At 37.5% G+C, this 23521-nt stretch overlaps 1 protein-coding gene across 5 annotated transcripts in view; it reads left to right on the forward strand.

The window, feature by feature from the left end:
- Nucleotides 1-23277, forward strand: part of PCDH10 (protocadherin 10) — a 33757-nt gene extending 10480 nt beyond the window's left edge. Inside the window, exons 4-7 of one of the 5 annotated variants that reach the window (XM_054172764.1) lie at nucleotides 3450-3755; nucleotides 18070-18165; nucleotides 20025-20099; nucleotides 22386-23277. In XM_054172764.1, the coding sequence (XP_054028739.1) occupies nucleotides 3450-3755; nucleotides 18070-18165; nucleotides 20025-20059 (437 nt within the window). In that variant the 3' untranslated portion in view covers nucleotides 20060-20099; nucleotides 22386-23277. The remainder of the gene's footprint in view (nucleotides 1-3449; nucleotides 3756-18069; nucleotides 18166-20024; nucleotides 20100-22385) is intronic. The other 4 variants (XM_054172763.1, XM_054172766.1, XM_054172765.1 and 1 more) reach the window with 4 other exon arrangements.
- Nucleotides 23278-23521: the final 244 nt, after the last annotated feature.

A 23521-nucleotide genomic window follows, 5' to 3' on the forward strand; every position in this document is an offset into this window, starting at 1 on the left:
AATTGGGAATATGCTTCAGAAATGCAACACCACCAAGTAGCTGATACAAAGCACCTGAGCTCAGGAACTTCAGCTAAAGATACCAAACTTAAATGTTAAACTCCTTTCCTAGTTTTTGGTTTCCTTTGAGGGAGAGGTTGGGGCTTGTTCTCCTTCCAAATCTGCAAAGTTGAGGTTTTGTGAGAGCTCATATTGCCCACTGGCCTATCTGATAATAAGACATGAAAAAAAAAGGAATGAACTTGGAAGAGTGGCCTTTGCCATGAACTTTTATGTGCATGCTGTGTTTGGAGTAGTGTAGTGCTTCCAGTTTCTCAGCACTTCAGTGCACTCTACTACTATCTATTTGCATCCACAAAGGACTTAGGAAATTCCTAGTACAGAGGCACCTTTAAAATCTCCGTTTATCTGCATGCAAAGTCTAATGTGATAACAAAATATAAAATACAAAGCATTTTTCTTGAATGTAGATTTGCAATTCTGATGGATAGTTTAGTTCTGAAGGTTCATATATATATATATATATAAAACCAGATTTATGAGGGAGATGAGATGGAAGTGTTAAACTGCTGAACATTTCTTTTTGTTATAAATCAAGAACGTGACTCTTGGTATATGAAGAAGTTCTGTGCTGAATGTCAGACTTTATTTGTCGTCATATTTCCTTACTTTTTTGGAGAATAGCAAACAACCTTTCCCTTCCTTGTTTTTACTGTTGTTCAATTAGAAACAGAAGTCTGTATCGTGATCCACAAGAAAAAATGTGGAGGAAGGTTAGGCAACGTTCATATCACAGTCAGCATAAATATACATAGGTGCCCAGGGTTTTCAAAATCAGGCAGCTGATTTGAATTTACTTTCTGCACCCACTAAACTCTTGGGGAATGTTGTGACTGATTCAAGTTGGAACAATACCCAGCCCAAGCCTCTCTGAACAGTTTGTTCCCATCCTAAACAAGCATTTACATTCTAGCTGTGTGTTCCAGCAATGTATATTACAATTCAGATGTCTATGTAGTTCTTCAAAGGGGGAAAAGTTTGTCATACAAAAGTCTATTTTAAATCCCCTGCATTCATTACTTTGTTTATTCAAAATCCTGATTTATAGTGGCTGTAACATCTCTTTTATAATAAGCTGTTACATAATACTATTCAGTGCACTGCAGTAGACAAGCAGTATTCAAAAGGGAACTAGAAAAATAATATCAGGATAGAGACATTTTGCAGTTTAGCAGCTGATGTGAAAACAGAATAGTAAAATGGAGGGTAATTTTCCAGGGGAAATAAAAATCCATGAAGGGAAAAAAAGAATCTCTCTTTGAATATATGTCTTAAACCCAATATTATTATACTATCTCCCTCCCTGCTGACTGAAGAATACGTTTTAATATTTATCTGAAAGTTTTTCTTTCCCTTGCTGTCTTTTCAGGAAATACTGAATGCATCTGGTCACTGGTGCACTGTTAGCAAAATAGCACTGTAATGATTCTCCTCTTAAAAGTGGGGTTATTTGGTTTGTTGTTTACATGTAACTTTGCTAGGAAGTCTGAAAATTGAAATAACCATTTTGTATTAACTGTCACTTAAAATCTTCTGAATGGCAAAAAAAAAATAGATTCATAAACTACATCTTTTCTTGCGTGAGATACTTTTTGCAGACATTTTGACACGTAAGGTACACAGACACAAGGCTTTATAGACACCATTATATATTAATTTCTTTCTGGGAAGCCTGTATCTAAATCTTTCTTTCCAGCCTTTGATAGCTACTCCCACTGCAGAATTTAGAGCGATGCAATTTGTGTGTCTTGCCTGATGATCTTCATCTGATTCCTTAATCAAATCTGCAATTCACGTTTGCATTCTTCAACAGTTCACTGATCAGTAATTTATTTTCAGACTTCTGCATGCCAATTATCAATGCAAAGTTCTAATCGAAACTGGACCTAGTATTGTATATTACTTAATTTGAAATTAACTCATTAGAAAGTGAGATTAATCTGAGATGAAAAGCTCTTTTTCTTTCTTCCTTCATATTTTTTCTAAGTGACTGCTTCTAGTACTTGTTGATAGCTCAGAAGGATTCTTGCTTGCTGAAGAGACTGGGGTTTGTAGTGTGAGATACTGCATAAATATTGCTAATATAAGTCAACTTAGGGTTCAAAACAGTGGTAGAATTCTTAATACTAATCCTCACACTGGAGATCAGGTTAATCCAGTTGTTCACAATGTTGGCTGGTGAATGAGCTACATTACATGAATCTTATTACAGGCACTCAAAATTTTTTCCCATTTCTCTTGCAAGTAGTGTCATTTTTTGTAATTCTAATGCAACGCTTGTAAGTGCAATGTTTGTAACAGATTTAGTTCAGTTTTGACATACCCCTTTATAAATACAAGAAAAAAGATACTTCTTTTCTGTACGATGATGAGCATCAACTTGGAGGCTGGTATTTATTTTGCTCTGTGACAATGATTTCATACACCATTCCTCTCAAAACAAGTCTAATCCAACAACTAAGTGACTCACAGGCAGGAAATACTCTTTTGGAAGGCTGATCTGAAGGTAGTCAATAGCAGCATAGCTTGTCATTTGCAATCATAATAGCATTAAAGGATTTGTAAGCAAACAGTTCAGTGTTGGCAGGAACAAGTGTTTGCTTACATAGGGGAAGCATTTACAATTTTGTCAATAGTATCCACAGCCATGTCACATTGGACCACGGCTACCTTTGTACTGCTAATTACTGTGGTTTATTATAGGATTCTGTTAGAGGTTACTCGGATGACTTGTTGATCGTAAGGACTGCTGCAGTAGTGAGGAAAGCTCTCTCTGAGAGAATGATGTGATGATTGATTAAATAAGCCATCCTGATCATTTACTTGAAAGCTGGATTCCTACTTTGTAACATCTACTTCTAGTATTGGTAGGCGCTCTCTGTGTACTAATGTATGCAAAGGCAGTTCCTTTACAGGACTCATTAATATTTTATTTTCATAAATGAGACCTGTGATTCCTCAATCAGGACATTTCATTTCTTTGGTCAGAGATACATTTATGCAGAAACAATTCCTTCATGTTCTCAAACAAGTATTTTCAAGTGGTGAACCACAGACATCATCTTACCAGTGGAACCGAACTTTATTTAAACCAATTCTAAATAGTGAGGTCTGCAAGTGATTCTGTGAGTCAGAACCACCAATACCTGTCTTCTTGTGACATGTTTGTGTGTGACATTCTAATATTTAGTTGTGCTTATTAAGTGGTATCTTTGACTATCTGAAGACTGGACAATGAAGATTTTTTTTTTTGTTGCTGGTGACAGTAATGGAAGAAGTTCTTAGTACAATTCTACTTCCCTTTCTTCTCAGCATAATCTTTATCTGTCAGCAGCTGGTCATGATGCTGAAGCTTATCTCTCTAGTTTATTTTTCTTTCATGCTTGCAGGCATGGATCTCTTCTCCAATTGCACAGAGGAATGTAAAGCACTGGGCCACTCAGATCGGTGCTGGATGCCTTCCTTTGTTCCATCTGATGGACGCCAAGCTGCAGATTACCGCAGCAATCTGCATGTACCTGGCATGGACTCCGTTCCAGACACTGAAGTGTTTGAAACACCAGAAGCCCAGCCGGGGGCAGAAAGGTCCTTCTCCACCTTCGGCAAAGAGAAGGCCCTTCACAACACTCTGGAGAGGAAGGAGTTGGATGGACTGCTGTCTAATACACGAGCGCCTTACAAACCACCATATTTGAGTAAGTACTGTTCAGAAAGCTATATGAACGCGTTCCCTTTGCGGGAATAAACATTAGCTCTTTCTGCTATTCAGAGTAGAAATGATGCAGACTAAGCTTCAGGAGCAGTGGGGAAAAATGACTTCTCTTGAATTGAGGCACTACTGAAGAAGGCATTGTTCAATGCTTTAAAACTAGACAAAACTTTCTTTGTTTTTAGTGTGATATGGATGTCAGGCACAGAAATATCAGCTGATATTAGTGTGGGAGTTGCTCAATTTTGTTTTCTAATGATGGATTCTTTTCCAAGCTTTCTTGGGTAGATGGTTTCAACATTGACATTGCCAGGCTAACAGTTTTTAAGACTAAAATTAAGTTGAGAGAACTATCCTAGGAGTCTCTCTCTTATGACTGAGCAGTATCATCTGAGAAAACACCCAAATGTGTCATTTTGAAGTAACTATTCACATAGTTAACATATAGGGCTCCAAAGGAAGAAGGCAAAAAACTTTTTGCCTGCATTCTGATCATCTTTCAGCCTATGTAGTACTGACTTTTGTCAGTGCTCCTCTGTGCCTTCTGTCTTGTTCCAAAATGTTGCCTCTTTCTTTAGTCACCTTTTAGCTATGGTTGGGTGTCATGAAAGAGTGTGATAGATTTCAAAAAGTCCTTCATGCTTCCTTTTGGAGTCTGAGCCAGCCATAGAACTCCTGACTAATACTTTGGTCTAATAATATGTCTTTTCATTCTATTTAGCAGCCTTCTGTATTTTATTAGAGACTGTAATCTCCTTGACTTCAAGAGTTTATGATGTTTATCTCATCCAAATAAATGAAAGACATCAACACTGCAATACTGACCCTTTTTCAAACAACAAAGTCTTTTAGGACAGCAGATCTGGAGTTAAAAAAGAAATTCCCAGAATGGCATTAATTTATTCATTTTTGTAAAGCATTTAGTTGTTCTGAGAGGTTGTGCACTGGCAGTCCTGGCCTGTGAAGATCTCTGCTACAGATCATTCTCAGCACAGACAGCTCACTTCTCCCTTCTTACTTAGCTGTCCAGATATTTCAGTCCTTCAAGAGAGGTCTTTTTATTACTTCAGTCTTTGGATTTGCTTCACTGAAAGCTTCTAAATCTGGATACCAGTTCTGATATGTGAAAGCCATTCCTAAAATTCCTGTCCTGAGACAATCACCTTATTTTGTGTTGCCTAAAATGTCAGTTGTCAGTTCAAAGACCAATGTGAAATCTAGCTTAGCTATGACCTAGCAACTCGTGATGCTGTCTTTCCCTAAGTGGTCTTCCATCATTCCCCTCTAAGAAGTGTTCTTGAGTACTAAACTGTAATCTAGCAGTACTAATTTAATCTTCTTATCACTTCAGTTAAAAATTTGACTTTCATAGTGGTGGTGGTCTAATCGCCAGAGAGTTCCTATGCAATATGTGCATTACGATGGTGATTTTGTCTGGTGACGCCACAAGGGTCATTCTGTTCTGTTTAGTTCTAGGCCTGGGAGTTTTATTGCAAATAACAGTAAATATTTACTTTATTGATAGTTCAGGGAGTTTAAATTTTGTTCATGTAGCATAAGTAGTGTTGTTGAGCAGCATGTTTGCATCTAGACAATGATCTGAATTATATACTTTCCTGGTATGAAGACATAAAAAAAATTGGAGGTAAAATGTCAGAAGTAAACAATATAAATGAGTGGTATTATGTCATCCACACTTGAGAATCCAGATTTAGTTTTGCTTTTGTTCTTTGAACCTCGAAGGTAAAACTGCTACAGAACACTGCTACAGAACAAGTGCAATATTTCTCTGGTTTCTTTTCTCTTAGATAATATATTCTTTATTATAATTGTATAGCAAATAACAGGAGCAGAGAAAGACAGTGAACACAATAGTCGTAGCAATGAGTAAATAATTTATTATTAATAATGTATGCAGTAAATGGGGCAAGAGGAATGCATAAGAGGAAGTTGATTCAGGAAGGAGCTTTAGCTGGGCCACTGGGTAATTGCAATTGTAATAAAATTAAATTCAACTTCTTAGCAGAGAAGATCATCTCAAAATCAGTTTGACAGTAGAAGAATCTTAAAAGAAGTTATTCAAATGTATGAAACAAACCCCTTGTATTCAGCAAAAACATTGTGTAAAAAGTGGCAGTATGTATGAAAGCAGCCATTGGAAAAGTCAGTAACAAGGAAGAATAGAAATACTATTTGAACTACAAAGGTCTCTTAAAAAGATTCATAAGCAAAATGATCAGAAAAGAGCACAAGTTCTAGAAGGTAAAGTTTAGGATACTAATTAGTGGACATAAGAGGCACTTCTTAGAGCAAATAGCCAAAAGTGTGCAAATAAATATAGATAAGTTTTAAGACATCAAGTGCAGTAAACTAGGAGAGAATTGGTGGGTCTCTTGAGCTGCAGTTAGTGAGGACAGGGACATGGTGGAGATTTTAAACTATTTCTTTGCATTTGTGTTTACCAAAGGAGGGACAGAGAAAGTTTGGCATATTTAGGAACCCACCCATCCTGGGTAATCATTTCAGATAAATGTGCAAGGCTGAGTCATGGAAGAGGATGTTGTTGGAAAACTGACAAAAGCAAATAGGAAGAAGTCAGTGGATTGTGTTATTTCAATGCTCAGTTTCTAACAAAACTGGTAACCAAAGAATATCAGAGGCTGTTTTTATTCTTAAAAAAAAGTACTACAAAAATCTTACAAATTAGAGACCAGTGAGAAACCTTGGTATAGGACATAAAATTGTAACCCAGGGGTTTTAGGAACAACGTAGCTGGCATGTGTCCAGGAAGACTGTGCAGAAAGATGGTTGATCTATTAGAATTTTGATAGACTGAGTGGGAATTAATCAATATAGTGTATCTGAACTGTCAAAAAACCCTTTTAACACAGCATCTGTGTAGCAGAAGAAGCTACTAAAGCAAGCAAGTGTTGTCACGGAGCAAAACATTACCAGACTTTCTGTGGCTAAAGGAAAAAAATCGTGTGGATAAGTGGAACATTGTAGCAGAAGTTCCCCAAGAGTCTGTGTGGAGGTCCATGAGTTAAAAAATCAATTGTCTAGAAATAGAAATGAGAAAAAGGGCATACTGTTTGCAGATGACATAAAATGGCTTAGGTCAATCAAGTCGCTCATACTACGTAGGCATTTCTGTGGTCCAGAAAACCCAGTCTGCTTCTGACCTAGCTTGCTCTGGAATAGAAAGCTGCAGAGCAGTGTCAGCATGGTGGGACAGCTGAGCAAGCTTACTTTCAACCTGTGTCATTAGTATAATAGGCACAGATGTCTACTAGAGCTTTCCCTGTGCCGTGTCAGTGTATCTGCTCATGTTTGTGTCTGCTTGGTGATTCCTGCACTGTGTTCCACTGAACACGGTGCAGAACCTCTGGAAAAATACAGGAGGAAGGTGGTGTATATTATCATGAGAAATTTGAAATATTCCTGAGACAAAAAAGACCATGGAACAATTCCCTGAGAAGTGTCCCCCAGTGTACAAAGCCACTCTAACCAGTCTGTTCATTCCATACAACTGTGTAGCATAACAACAAAAGTACTGAAAATAAACCAATGCAAAGTCATATTTAAAGCTTAGCACTAATTAATTTAGATAAGCTGTGACAGAGACACGAACTAATAAACAGGAGACGGCATGAAGTCAGAGGAGGTAAGCTGGGTGCTGTGCTCAGTAACAAGAGAGCATCAAGGCAGTGAAACAACTGAAGGGCAATCAGGTCATGAACTGATAAGATCACATGCATTTGATAAAATGACACAAAATCATACACATCTGACACAAATACTCTGCCCAACTTATGATTATGGGGTAGGATCAAAACTAAGGGCATCATAGTGGGGATTTGGGTGTTTGCTGCTTTGCTGTTTGAAGTTTAGGTCATCACATGGATAAATGAAAAGAGCTGTTACAAATTGTTGTGTTCTAAATTGTGAAGTAGCAAAAGATGCAAATCCTCCTACAGGAAGGTATTTCTTTTTTTTCCCAATTTAAAAATTTCAACTTGGTGGTCTAAAGCCACTGGATTTGCACACCAATTTCCACATAAACATGCATGTTCTATGTATTACTCCCAAGCAGAATACACCCAAAGTAGATTTATTCATACTCAAGCAATATATTTGGAAGCATATATTTTTCACATGTTTTAAACTGTAATTTTTATTCATAATAATGAACAAAACTGCAATTATTATTCATAATAAATGTGTTCACATTTATTATGAACACAAGTTATGAAATCATGATACGATAATAAATGGTAGGGGGGTTGAACATAGTTTTCTCCAAAAGTGACTCCAGGATTGTTCTAACTTGCATGTTCTTCTTACTCTGCAATTTACACTGACTTCTTCTGATTCATCCATGTGATTTGAACCTTTTTTTTTTTTGCCCCACAAGCAGTTAAGAAATTTTTGTAATGACCTGAATGTTCATAAAACATGTGAGAGATTCTGAACTTCATTGGAGAAAACAAAAGAAGTGAAATAACACTGGTGAGGAAAACAATATGTAGCTTTAAAGAATTCCTTTGTTTTCAAAATACGTGTGCCTATCTATTTTTTTCATCCAGTGATGATTATGTTACCCATTATTTCTGTAAGTATTTTTACCCTAATGACCAAAATAAACCACTATCCAATATTGAAACTCTGTAGTACCAGGTTCTGTAGGATACTTGCAGACACTATCTTCACAATGAATACCTGATCAGTCTGATTCTGATCTATTTCTAATACTTTGGACCTGAGATGGTAACAGTGTGAATATATCACCATTAGATCCATCTCAGTATTGATTTGGTCTATGATTGACAATAAGAAGTAACTTTAATTCTTTCTTCTTTTTAACTGGGGATCACTCTAGATGTGTGTTTCTTTTATAATACTTCAGAGCTATCCTACTGACATTAGTGAGAGAATATTTTTTTACTTCCTGTGAAGAGGTTAGGATTATTTTTATGTATGGAAACAACCAAATATTGCCATAGTGTGTTAACTTTTTATGTCGAAATGCTTATTTTACACTCAAAAATTACTTTGGGGCATAGCTTAATCTACTTCGGGAGCAAGTTAAAATAAACTACATAAAGGATCCTGCTCTGGCATGGAGGTTGGACTAGAGGATGTTCTGAGGGCTTTTTCAGCCCCTAACATTCTGTGATTCTGTGAAGGCACAATTTACTAAGCAGAATAACAGTATTTATACAAGGATACATTCTAGGATAATAATGGTGTTCTAAAGCAGCCCCCTAATGAGCTCAGTAATATTTTCTACATGCACACAAGCATCTTCATCTTTACTGATGAAACTGTATCATTATCATGGTAACTATTGCCAACATCATCAACATATTTTATGTATGAATAAGGATTTTATCATGTTAATAGAATCATAGAAAGGTTTTGTTTGGAAGGGACCTTAAAGATGATCATGTTCCAATCCCCCTGCTATGGGCAGGGACACCTTCCACTAGCCCAGGTTGCTCAAGGCCTCATCCAGCCTGGCCTTGAACACCTTCAGGGAAGGGGCATACACAGCCTCCCTGGGCAACCTGTTCCAGTGTCTCACCACCCTCACTATAAAGAATTTCTTCCTAATATTTAGTCTAAATATACCCAACTCAAAGCTGTTCCTCTTGTCCTAACACTAGAAGTCCCTTTCCAGCTTTCTTGCAGGCCCCATTCAGGTACTGGAAGAATGCTGTTAGGTGTTCCTGGAGCCTTTTTTTGTATTAGGGATGACATACAGAGCATAAAAAAGTTCTTCTGCAAACAGCTGCTGCATAAGCAAGGTGAACAGGAAGGGAGGGAAAAAACACCACCTTTTTTTGGCTGTTCTGATTTGCGTGGCATGGTTACTAAACATCAACAATATATTTAGGTCTGGGCTTGCAGACTCAAATGATATGCATGGGACTTGTCTGTAGCATTCAAAAACATTAAAGGTTACGCTTATCCTCATTCTGTGTCTCTGTTTCTTAGCCTGCATGGCCACTGACTTGCTGATGAAGGTCTCTGTGCCGTGGGGGAGATGGGGCTGGGCCTGAGCACACTTGATGTGATGTTATGTTTAGATGGTAGTCCAAGGGTCTCATTCTGCAAAACGTTTGTCACCTGCTCAACTTGGCCTATCCAAAGCAAGTTGTTTTACAGACAAAATTAAAAGTCTTTCAAAAGCCTCTGTACAGCTGAATGTTTAGGAACTGGACCACCATTTTTATTCAAATAGTCTACTACAGAGCTAGCACTAGCAGCAGTTTACAATCATTATCCATCTCCCTGCATTAGATTAGATGTCTCCTAGAGGAGAAAAATGTTCATGTTTTTATACCAGGACAAGAAGTGCCTTACAGCACATTTTTTTTTTTTCAAAGAAATAAAGTGCATCTAAGTATTTTGGGGGTATTTTGATCTCGCTAGGGTCATAAAGGCCTATTTCTATATGGCAGGGTATGTAACACAACATTTTCTGCTGATGTTTGATACATGAAAAAGATGTTTTGTACAAAAGCTCCTTACTGTTTCTGAGAAGTTTCCAAAAAAAGAGAGGGAATTACAATTTTGCACAGTTATTATGAAGGAAAAAGATTTTTTTTCTTTTCTTTCCTTTTTTTTTTGGTTACCTCTTATTTCTGGCAATGCTTTGTGTAATTTCTTCATGGCTGTGATGGCATAGCATTACATGTGCATAAACACAAGCAACAGCTATTCTGAATGGACACCTGATTCATTTTTAATTACTGTTTTGCTTTTAAAATTAGTCCACATGATTTCTAATACAAATCAGGTAAACTCATGATCTGTCTGATCCTTTCATTAACAATTTTAAGCTCAGTTTGTCATTTTCACACACGCTTGAAGTACAAATGCACAGAAAAAAATGCAAACGAATTAGCACCAATAGGTTGCATGTATGTGTTACAGTTCTGGGGTAAGAAGAAAGACAACATTCTGATGTTGGAATGAAAGAAAAAAAGTTTAATAGAAATGCATTTTTTAGTGGCATGAATAAACAAATGATATGTGCATAATAAGAGTAGTTCGTTTGTGAATAGAATAGAATAGAATAGAATAAACAAGGTTGGAAGAGACCTTCAAGATCATCGTGTCCAACCTATCATCCAACACCACCTAATCAACTAAACCATGCAACCAAGCACCCTATCAAGTCTCCTCCTGAACACCTCCAGTGATGGCGACTCCACCACCTCCTCAGGCAGCCCATTCCACTGGGCATTCTCTCTGTGTAGAAGTTCCTCCTAACCTCCAGCCTAAACCTCCCCTGGCGCAGCCTGAGACTGTGTCCTCTGGTTCTGAAAAAAAGAGAAACCCAAGAGCACCATTTAATGCTCCAGGAGGATGTTAAAATTGTGTCTTTCACTTTAAATCTGATCTGCATAGCTGCATATCCTACATATCCTGCCACAAATAGTGGAACTCTTCACTTGTATTCAGGAATTTATCTCTGGGACAGGATACAGCTCCCACTTCTGCCCACATCAGAATGCCTGTACATGAAATAGTGCTCAGCAAAAATGGAGGCTGAGTTGAAAATCCAACATCTGATAATCCTAAGAAACCTAATTGGATACTTTTCTAGAACATCTAATAGAGCATTTCCATTTTTTTTCTTGTATCTGAAATGCTAAGAGATACTCATTTATACCTGAAGTTTGCCACTTGAGATGCATCATCTCTGTTAGGTAACTAAAGCTTGCAAAAAACCTTAAAACATACAATACTAATAATATTAATGAAAATATAATAAGGGGAAAGCAATGCTATGATGTATTTTTACCCATTATTGTAGGCACTCTGTGATCTTGAATAAACCACTTAACAATGATTCACTGTACAATGAGCATTGCATAACTTCTGAGAGGTATTTTTGTCTCACATTCATGACTGGTTTGCATCCTTCATCTGAACATACTCCTCTTGCGGCTATCGCTCAAAGGGAAGAACACTTACAGGGTATTACTGCAACAATAGGAAATGGATAATTCAGAAAGCAAAATTAGAAAGGAATAGATAAATATGCAAAGGTAGCTTGGCTGTAGCCCACTGAGACCTATAGATTACATAATTCTTTTTCATTTTTTAAATGAAAATAGTGAATATAAGAGAAAAAAAGCGCCTTCTTTTCAACTTGAAGCATGGGTGTTTAGCTGTTATATTTAGCTATTATTTCTTTGAATCTCTATGTAACTGTAACTGTAACTGTGATCTTAGGCAAAATGAGCAGTACCTTGTAGTGTCCAAAATCCTCATTAAAAAATGCCCCCCGTTACTAGATTTACACAGCACCTTTTGGCTTAGATGACTCTAGAGCTCTTTGCAGCTGCAGTGCAGGAAAATAATTTTAAAAGTTCAGAAAAAGTAAAAATAGCTTTCATTTGGAAATAAAATTATGTTTTTACTTTGTCTTTGAAACACATAATTTCAACTTTCTCTTCCTCTAATAGCTGTAAAAGTCTGTGTTTGCCAGTTCTGACTGCAACACACAGAAGTCTTGTATGTCTGTCTTAGGCTGCTGCTATATTTATTCATTTATGTCAATTTTGAGACTGCTTATGTCTGCTATGAATATACCATCTGTGGAGATAGCTTTTAAAATAATGAAATGCCATTTTCTGGATTCCTACCACTGCAATATGGGGGAAAAAAAAAAAAAAGAAGAAACAAGCCACCATAAAACCCAGCAGAAAGATTGCTTTAAACTCTAGGAGGAATTTTTGAGATTGCTGTCTTATGCTGGTTTAAAATTCCAAAATGCCTCTTGTCCTACAACTGTAAATGCTATGGCAAAAGTAATTTAGCCACTTATGGACATGAGCCTCCTTGGAAAGCAGTAAGCTGTTTGCAGTTAAAATTTTCAAAGGCACTAAGGTTATTTATTTTTGGTAGGCAAATTCTGGTCATTATGGATAAATGCTACTCATAAATGTACAAACATCCTTCTAGTGACACTCAGGAGCTGGAGAACTGAATGTGTGCCTGATCTTGGTTGTATGCACAGCAAACTCATCTCATTGCTTCTATGTGAAGAACTCCTTGGTCTGTGCAGCAGAGGAGCCTGTTCCTGTTTCTGGTTTTGTTGCTGTACACAGTAACTGATTTTCCACTGTCATCTCCACTGCTTTAATTTTTAAGGGCTACCCTTTTCTTTCTTTCTTATTTTGTTTCTTTCTTTCTTTCTTTTTATTTTTCCTCTCTTGCCCAAAGGAGGATAAATAAGGAAAGCCATTTAAAGAATGCAACAAATAGCCCATGAGAGAAGGAACTGCATCTATTTGTTGTGTTTGGACAAGCAGACCATAGGGATCGGTGCTGCTATTTATCCAGCATGCCTGTAAACAGCTCAATCTGTGCACTGGCCACCCTGAATCCACAGTTTTGCACTAGCAATAGGATGACTGGCACTGGGAAGCAGCTGTCAATATCTTTAATTTGTTCTAGAAACATTGTGTGGTGAAGTCAGAAGAGTGAAAAAAATTATGTATTTGGTACCTTCTTGTAAGGCAGGAAATTGGAGATAACAGATGATTACAGTTTTTAGCTTCAGTAGCTAATAAGTTGTTGGAAGAACTAAGTATGATGATAATTATCAGTGTGAATTGACTAAAAATCCAAAATCTGCTGAGGTAATTTAATTTGTTTCTTTGATGGATTAATGGTCTTTATTGGTTGAAGAAATTATTGTGGACATGGGGAAGCAAGTCTTCAGAGCTCGCTTCCGAAATTCTGCCTGAAAATTGCGTGCATGTATGAGTTGCAAGAGTAAATCTGCATTTCTTGCATACACATGAATCTATTTCATATGTGTAAATGATGTTATTTTACATGACATTTTCACAGGTTATCAGGAGTAATGTGGATTAGAAAGGAAAAAAAAATGGATGCAGAGTAGATTCACCAAAGAAGTTACGGGGATGACAGACTCCTGTTTTAGCAAGTGACCTGAGTCCTCTGACTTTATCTTTTCACCTCCAGCATCATGGCTGCATTCAGCACTGGAGAAGGATTCATTCTGAAACTTCTTGAATGCAACCTTTCTTTATTCATAAGGAATTTTCTAGATGCTGATACTGTGGATTCATCGTTGTCAGAGTAAAATTCTGTCACTTTGTGACTTTTTTTAGTTGCCTGTTTGTCCTTTTAATTTGACATCCATCTATTCTCAATTGAAATTTAGATGGCAGTGACAATTGAATGTAGCTGCACACAGCTGTGGTTATTGATAGGAATGGAGATCTTAAAAAAGTTCTTGCTTACAAATGAAAGGCAGTAATACCTTTTTTTTCCTGCTGTACTTGAGATTAAGTGCTGTGTGCTTTGTACTTGCAATATTATTTATGTCTAATATGTTATGGTCTGTACTTTTACACTCTCTGGCGTGCCTTTGGCCTGTGTCAACTACCTTTCTTCCACAACAAGTCCTGGACATGTTGTGAGTGTCAGAACATGGACCAGGGACCCTGCCTGAAAGTAGATCAAATATGATCACACTATCTGGCCCCATATATTGCTCAATGCGGCTGAGAAATTTTAATAGTGTGGATATTAACCATTCTGTTCTGGTAGTCTTGACAAAGAATAGTGATGGTCAAATTTCATTCATCAGTAGGACCTGAATCAATATGTGGTTTTGAATAAGAAAAGTTTTATAAAGATTGTGGGAAGTTTATATGATAAAGTTAAGTATCTTACCTTGGTAAACTGGGAGGAACTCTCTGAAGTCTGAGTGTGTACTGCTCATGGAAAACAATCTTTAGTACTGTGCCTTAGAAAATTAGAAATGAAACATTCAAAAAAGAGAGGGGACATGCCTGTCAGATCCTACTGCTACCCAGTCCAGCTAGGAGAGAGGGGTGGTGGAAAAAACCACAATGACAAAGATAGATTGGTTAGGAATATGCAGCGTGATGCTGATGTAATACTGTAATGCACGCTGCCTTGTGTAAGCACAAGTGAATTTATTTCTTTCAGGCCAAATCTAGCATGCTTAATTTAGGTACATCTGAAGGCCACCAAATGGTGACTTAAACATCTCTGTACTCTCTTGAATCTATAGGGAATTTAGGCACTTGAGAACAATTTAGGAGGATTGATTTATAGCCCTCCTCTTCTTCCCAGGGCACTGAAAGTTTTAAGTCACATCGTAGCCAGTCTTTAGTGTGTTCTGAACTGGTTAATTTGCACACTGACAGCTTAAAGAGTTGTGTGTTGTAGATTTCAGAAGAATGGTATAAAATGATGACTTCTGAAAAAAAAACCCACAACCAAACCAACCAAACAAAAAACCCCAAACCCAAACAACCAGAACTGCATGGAGGAAGAAGAAAATAAGGTTGAGGAGAAGAAATGATCGTTGCATAAAAAATCCCTGGGGGTGTGTGTGTGGAATATAATGCTGGTGTTACTAAGGATGGTACCAATGTTATTAGCTTACAGTGAATCAGTAAGGATGTGAATTTGCTGCTAGAACATGGTTGATGGAGAATTTGTAAATCCTCTGTGCTAAGTTTGACATGCATCAGGAATGATTTAGAAGTTATTTAATTGGTCTTGATCCAGAACATAATTGTAAGAACTCTTGCAAAATGAAATATTCCATGATTCTCTGAATATAATGGTGATGTTGTGTAAAATCTTTAGTGTTTTCAGGCAGATAATACATTTCTAATAGTACAGAAAGACAAACCTGCTTTTTATCTGCTCTCTGTATCATGTGGGAAAACTGTCTTAGGTATTTTTATGGTACATAGTAGAATATAGCTTAGGACTTTCTGTGCTGAATTGTAGTAAATAATGGCAACCAGAGATAAATCAAATCTGACATGTACTGTGCCACTGGGCTGTTACTGGCAGTTAAAAGAGAAAAAAAAAATTGTCAGCACTTAGAACAGAAAATCAAATGCACATAAAAGTATTGTATGTGCCACAGAGCATTGATAACAAAATCCAGGACTTGATTCAAAAGAAACTCCTTCTTAATCATATGTTTCATGTAAAGCACACGTTGATTAAGATTAGTGCTTAAACTTAAGCCTATGCTTGAAGATGGTCCTAAGCAGAGAGAAATTTTATTTGGTGCTTTCATGAACTGGGACTTGGATACTTACTCTTAAGAACTGAAATGCTTGGGGTTTTTTTCAGAGGATCAGCAAAAGTCCAGGTAGATTATAAATCTCAGAGCACTTAATAGCACCAGAGAAACATCATTTCAGTGACTGTCACGATGTGTCAACAATTGTATCAGGTTTCCCACTTGCCATATGAAAATACTTAGCAAGACATGTTCCAAACATCAAAAAAAAAAACAACCCAAACCCTTTTAAGTGTGTATTTTTCTGAAATGAAGCTAACAGAAGTGGCAATATGTGTCAGTCAGAAATTGGGTCAATAAACTTCTTTCAAAAAAGAGCAATACTCGGTTTAAGTTGTTGATGCAGAATTCAGCGCTACCTTCAAATGCGAAAAGTGGCAATTTTGTACTTAAGTGCAAAGGACAAACTCCTTTCCCCTTTCTGTGGAGCACATGACACACTACTTGTCATATTCACTAGATTACGATCAGTGCGGTGTCCACCACTGTCAAATTTTGGCTTGGCTGGGAATCGCTTTCTTTAACAGGTTTATATGAGTGTAGACATGGAAATAGGTGCACTTAACGCAAGACAAAAGGAAAGGACAATATATGTGGTTACATTTCTCACTTTATACAAAAGACAGCTTTTTGGCATAATCATCTTTGTTCCAGAAGTGAAGATGTAGTCTCATGGGAAGGAGAGATTTTAATGGTCCGTGGGGTTTATTTATTGAGCTAAAAGCTAGCGTGTTGCCAAAAAAAGATTCAGTGCAACAATAAGAAACTTTTATATTTTAGCCTACTTTATTTATTCGCAGCCTGAAGACCTAATGCTCACAATTACTTTTTTTTCCCCCACATGAAATCTGGGTAATTGTGCCCGTCAGTCCAAATGCTGTTGGTTTATTTTAGAAAGATTGTTTATATTTTCAACAATCAGATCCCAGGAAGAACACTTCAGTCATACTGAATTCTGTATCTTTATTAGAGGCAAAATCTGGCTTGGTGCACCTTCCCCAGCCTTCCATACCTTGTCACCTGCCAGAAATGGCCAGACAGAAAGTTGTTTCATTCTTGCCTAACTCTCTGGTGTCCTTCAGGGGTATTCAGACATACATAAGCACATAAATGGTGGCTGCCAAAGCCAATCGATTCGCTGACATTAGGGGAGAGTTGGCCATTTTTATTACTTTTTTTTTTTAAGAGTACAAAAATGAGTATTCTCCATCTTCCTATTTTCAATTTCTAATATAATACAGAGTTAAGAAAACCACATCAGTTGTGTGAGCTGTAACATCAGTATCTGAACACAAGTTATTTTATTCAGGTGTGCTCTACAGGCCAGCAGGAGCAGGGAAGTCATTGTGGCCCTGTACTCAGCACTGGTTAGGCCACACCTTGAGTACTGTGTCCAGTTCTGGGCCCCTCAATTTAAGAAGGACACTGAGACACTTGAATGTGTCCAGAGCAGGGCAACGAGGCTGGGGAGAAGCCTCGAGCACAAGCCCTACAAGGAGAGGCTGAGGGAGCTGGGATTGTTTAGCCTGGAGAAGAGGAGGCTCAGGGGAGACCTTATTGCTCTCTAAAAATACCTGAAGGGAGGTTGTAGCCAGGAGGGGGTTGGTCTCTTCTCCAATCAGCACCAGAACAAGAGGACACAGTTTCATGCTACACCAGGAGAGGTTTAGGCTTGGGGTGAGGAGAAAGTTGTTCACAGAGAGAGTTGTTAGCCCTTGGAATGTGCTGCCCAGGGAGGTGGTGGAGTCACCATCCCTGGAGGTGTTCAAGAGGGTATTGGATATGGCACTTGGTGCCATGGTTTAGTAGTCCTGAGGTGACAGGTTGGACTTGATGATCTTTGAAGTCTTTTCCAACCTTATTGATTCTATGATTCTATGTGAAGCACAAAAATCTCTTACCTGAAATCTCAAAAGCAAGGGGGAAAAGTTCCCCCTTAAAGTAATTCATGAGGAAATTATGTGAGGAAAAATATTCTTTTCATATTTGTGTACCACAGTTCATCAGACTGGAAAAGACACTCTCCTTGCCATGAGTGGAGTTTTCATAAAGTATTATTAGCAGTGCTTAGAAAAACTTCTTTAAGTAATAGCTCATTAAAAAAAAAATAAATCAGGCTTTGTGAATTGATATTGGATTGACACCTGCAGTGACTGGAATACTTTTTTATCCACAGAACATGGGTGGCAGCAGAGTAATCCCCATCCTACATCCCCCAGCCCCAGCCCCAGCCGTGTGTCTCACCCTTTGCCTGGATGCACCACTACCAAGGGTGAGGGAGCTATGGTAGTTTGCTCTGCATTCCCATTCTCTTGTTGACATCTTTCCAAAACTATACTTGCTGATAACTGAACTAGAGCTCCAGGTTAACTGAAACAGGCAGATTATTTTGTAGAGGATACCTTCCACCACTTCAACCCTGGTTTCTATTCAGCTGGGCCAAGATCAAATGAAACTGCCAAATTTTGCAGCCTGTCGGTTGTCACTAGAATTATGCAGTCCTGGCTCTGCCCAAGCTAATGGGACTTAGTGAAGGGCAAAATTTCATCTGCTACTGTTAATGCATAGGCTGTAAAGCCAACTGTAAAAATACAGAGACTTAAAACCAGTAATGAAATTTAAAACTTCACATACATTGCCATAATGTATGTGAGGTAATTAACTGCTTTTAAATTTGTTGCTCACTACAAGTGAAAGGCATTCACTGCAGGGCCTGAACAGCTGGGCTGTTTCTGAGCAGAATGCAGGAGACTGCAGTTGCAGCGTTGCATGGGGACAACCTGATCTGCATAGATGTGGCGCCGTGAGGCACATGTTTGAATTGAGTGTCCACATCTGATAGCCTGTATGAAGTCAAAGATTACTTGGATACTGTGCTACCTTAGAGAATTTGGATCTGAAATAGCAAGATGACAGCTTGCATACTGGCCTTTCCCCCTATTTTCCTATTGGATAGCTTTCTTTGATTAAAAGGAGGGGGTTTTAGGTTAAAGTGTCATTTTTCTCCTAAGTAAAAGGGAATCAGTAATATTTCTGTAACTGCAGCAGCATGCCTGATATTTGATTTTTTTGGAAGATTTTATTATCTAGGGGTTTATTTGGCTCTCTAGAATGTTGGCACTTGGGAGAACTCAGCATTCTCTTACAGCAGATACAATGCTGTGGGAGTTTATGGAGCTCTTAAATATAGAATAAAGTGAAAGCTGCAAAAGTCGTAAAAGGCACAGAATGTGTTTTCATTGGCAGTGGACCTTCTCTGCATCCTAGTTAAATTAGCAAGCAATACTAAGCAGGAGAAAATTTTGATTCAGAGTGTGCAGTGCTTCATGTACAAGCAATCCCATCTAGGGTTTGCCAACAGAGGAGATATATATGACTGTATTTGTGGCTGTAAAGGAGTAGTCTAGCTTGGATGCAATGGGATGATTCAAAACAGGGTGAAAGGAAGATTCATTAAAGAGACCAGAGCTTTACAGTATTTTCTCTTCACTTCTGATTCATAAGCTAGGCATAGTCATTGCATACTTTCTGTTTTCTGTTTCTTAGGTTACTGTTTTGCATTTCTTTTTCTGCTCATCTGCCACTGATGTCTTTACACATCTTCTCTCATCAGCCTACATAGAAATAGCTCGCTGTGAATGGGAGGCTTGCTGGTGTCTGCTGAGGATCAAATGAATCTTAATGTATTTTTGCTGGGTTTTATTTCCAGATTTTTATTGCAGTTCCATATAAACTTTTTGCATTAAGCACTCTAACACTCAAAGTCTTTGAGAGGTCTTTGGGGAAGGATCAGTAGTCAGTACAGAACCAATCATGTACCCTAGGAATTTTAATTGGAATACTTGGTGTTCTTCAGAAATTTTGTCCCCCTCAAACACTATTAGAATATGTGTGTGAATACTATAAATACAGTAAGAGAATTATGCAACTGCTTATTATTAAGGACCCTTTTATAACTGCTACCTGTACTCACATGGTCTTGAAGCTTCCCTGTGTGCTAGTTTGAGAGTTCAGAACAGGAGATAAAATAGGCATGAGAGAGCTGTGATCTCAGAAGAGATATTAGGCACCAGAAATGATGGTGTTCTTGTTCCAGCTCTTACACTGACTCTGATACTTCCATTTCTATAGCACTTGCCATCTCTGGATCTCAAAGTGGATTATAAAGAATAGTGATTTAAACCTTCCTGCACCTCTAGGAGATAGGTAAGCAATATTATTCCCATTTTACAGATGGAGAAATTGTGATACAGAGAGGCTTAGTGTTTCCTGCTGAAGTTTGTTTACGAACACACATGCATGCACACACTCAGAGCCAGAAACAGGTATCAGAACTTTCATTGCTCTCTGTTTTATGCTAAGTCCATCCTCCTTTCCATTTAACCTCTCTGATTTGTATTCCCCATCTGTAAAAAGACGGAAGCTGGTATAGACATGGAGATAATTTGCTTGCACATAGATTTTCTATGCAAATACAGAAGAAAGAAAAACTCGGGAGGATGAAAGTTGTCTTTGAAATCCAATTCATCTTATGCATTTGCAGAGGGTATTTTAGTATTTGGGACAAGAATTTTTGTAGGTGGGGAGAGCAGCAGATGTTCTACCCCCTAATGTGTAATATTTAGCTATTGCTATAAAATGGCATAATTGTTTTGTAACAGAAACATATTAAGTGAAATTTAAAAGTGAAGAACACACTATTGTACATGGCAAAAGACTAGACAGCCCGTAACAGAATCTCTGTGTTACCAGAATGTGTATCATAAACAGGTGTTGCTGTGCACCTCAAGTGCCATATTAACACCACCAACACATTAGACAGGAGCAGGACAATAGTGCTGCACAGAAGCAGCAATTGCCCTTATTGCAGATCTCCATAGTCTTCCCCCATGCAAATTCTACTTCATCTGCAGTGCAGCTTGAGTTCCTTAGTGGCAGAATGTGATCTAGAGTACTGGCCTTACATATTCACAAGAGAACTAAAATGATTAGTAAACTTTTGGATAAAAGTTTTGAAGACCAAATAGAAACCTTGGTTTTGTTATTGCTATTACTGAGATGATTGTTTCTTGCAATATTTAAAAAAGATGGAAGTATCTTTACTTTTACATTTTAAGATCTTTAAACACTCAGTTAGTCTGATCATACATTGCATCAAAACATCATGAAGATTCTGATCTCTTTAGTCTTAACTACTGCATTAAAAATACCTTGCTGAAGGTTTTAAAAATCCTTTCTAATTCTGCTGCTAATTTGCTACAGAACTGAAACATCCAAAACATATTAGATGTTTCAGTTTTAATGTTAGTAACACGTCTGGCAACTGTCTGTGTGCTGAACAGACAACATATGCAGAAATGTTCACAACTTTCTGTGTGCATCCTGTGGCATTGACAGGTTAGGTTAGACAAACACACAACACCCATGCTAATCTCTTCCTGTAAGTAATCTGACTTCTCTGTGATAGAGTAGATACATTTGATATGTTTACTAATGAATAAGTATGGCTAATGTAGATATTTTTGTTAAATGGAATGGAGTCTGGAAGCGTTCATGTGTCAGCATGCAAACATCAACAAGGATTGATGGATGGCTTGATCCAAAGGGTCATTCTAAAGTCACGATTTCCTTTTGTTTCCGTTGTAACAATGCACAGAAATATACTGAATTTCAGGTAGGGATTTTGTTGATTTGGAGCTAAGGTAAAACCTGATTTTATTGTCACAAGCTTTACTAAACAATAATGATAATGATGATTATAATAATACTTCAGCAAGTGAGGTAGTTCTTTGTCTCAACTTCATGTGTGACTGAGATCAGAACTTAACCCAGGGTCGTCTTGAATGCTAATATAAATCATTTGTTACCTTTGCTCCCAATTACAGTTAAAATAGCTAGTGTGTTGGGGTAATATAGCTACCACAGCTGGTGGATTAGGATATGGGTTTGTAAATGCATTGACCTTCTTTATCTGTGTAACACGAGTTAATTTGCAGCCTGACAGTAAATGCTGAAATCTGAATTGCAGCCATTAATGCACCATTTTTTCATCTCTGTCAAACTAGACTAAAGGGTCATTTGCTGATGAGGATAATGGTTCACTTTGAAAGAGAAGGAAAGCTGGCTTCTGAGTCTTTGGGGGCTCCTAGATGTTGCTTCAAATAAGCTGAAATAGGGGGAAAAAAAGTAGCCTTGGAAATTCCATTATTATTGGACCTGCAAGTCTGACTGTTTGCCTTGTTCTTATACTGGTTCTGCATAGGCACATTGGAATACTTGGTATGACATGCTAGACAGAATAATAAAACAGCATGTGAAGTTTGGGTTTCAGGCTATCAAGCCTCAAAAAGACTTTTCTCTGAAAAGTGAATCAACATTAAGCTGTTTGCTACAGTGGGAATTTTAACCAACAGCTTGTGACAAGTTTTGATTGTTTCTCTACACTAAGCCTAAGAACTGTTGGAGACTGATTTATTTTTTTTTTCCTCTCAGAAGTGTCTTTCTTTCTTTCCTGCAGCACGGAAAAGGATATGCTAGTCACTTCTACAGGACTTACCTGAAGCAGCATGATTTGCACAAAAGTCGACCAACAAAAAGCATCAACTTTCAACTTCATTATCTTGGCCATCCAGTTCTGTGTAACTGAAGGATTTGTGTGCTGTTGGAGACATCATGGCCAACAATAGGACCTAATTGCTCTCAGCAGGCCTGAGAAATGAGTTGAAATGTGTAGAACTGTAGAAACTTCGGAGGCAACTGATCTTGCCTCTCTGATCAGTGTGTGCCTGTTTACAGCACTATATTATCTCTCTCTCCAAAATGTCACTGAGCCCTTTAGATGTTTATATTCACCACAAGAAGCCAATCGTCCAGATAAAAGAAATGTGCATTATAAATGCAATATCACTGTTTTAAACTTGACTGTTTTATATTATTTTTTGTGTGATCAAGTGTTCCCCCAAACTATTCCAACTTTACAAGAGAGATTGTGATCATGTTCTTTTCATCCGTGGGTCATCAAAAGAAAAAAGAAAGATGTTGTTAATCCGAGGGCCCACAAAAATTATCAAAGACATTCTGTAGTTTATACACCGTGTTGCAAAGTGTTTACTGTACTATTTCAAAGCTTCTAAATAAATATCAAATATATATATATTATATTATATATAATTTTCCGACCAACGTGGGACAACTTAGTTGATTTTTAAATGGATCCATGCAGTCTACACCGTACACTTAAAGCGAGAAGGTAATTCAGGGTTCCTAAGCTATCCTTGCTAAAAAGTGAAAGAAACCTTTAATAGTACTCCCCCAATATTCGTATTTTGGTCAATCCTGTTTTTTTTTTTTCTTGTTTAAAAAAAACACAAAAAAAAAAAAAGGGAAAAAAAAAAAGAAAGCTGTAAGCAACAACATTTTTGTCTAAAAGCTGTAATGAATTTTCAATGCCAAAGATGCAGCTGTCAATATTACCAGAATGAGCGCTATGTACTATCAGAGGTATAAATCACTCTCCATTATTTTATTTTTTTTTTTTTGGTTATATTTCTATGGTTTTTAATTTGGAATCACACAATCTTTTATAAGACTCTATGAACTCACCTGTATATGTTGTTAAAAAGAACACT

This window comes from Dryobates pubescens, chromosome 24 (genome assembly GCF_014839835.1).
Source record: "Dryobates pubescens isolate bDryPub1 chromosome 24, bDryPub1.pri, whole genome shotgun sequence".
Lineage (NCBI taxonomy): Eukaryota > Metazoa > Chordata > Aves > Piciformes > Picidae > Dryobates > Dryobates pubescens.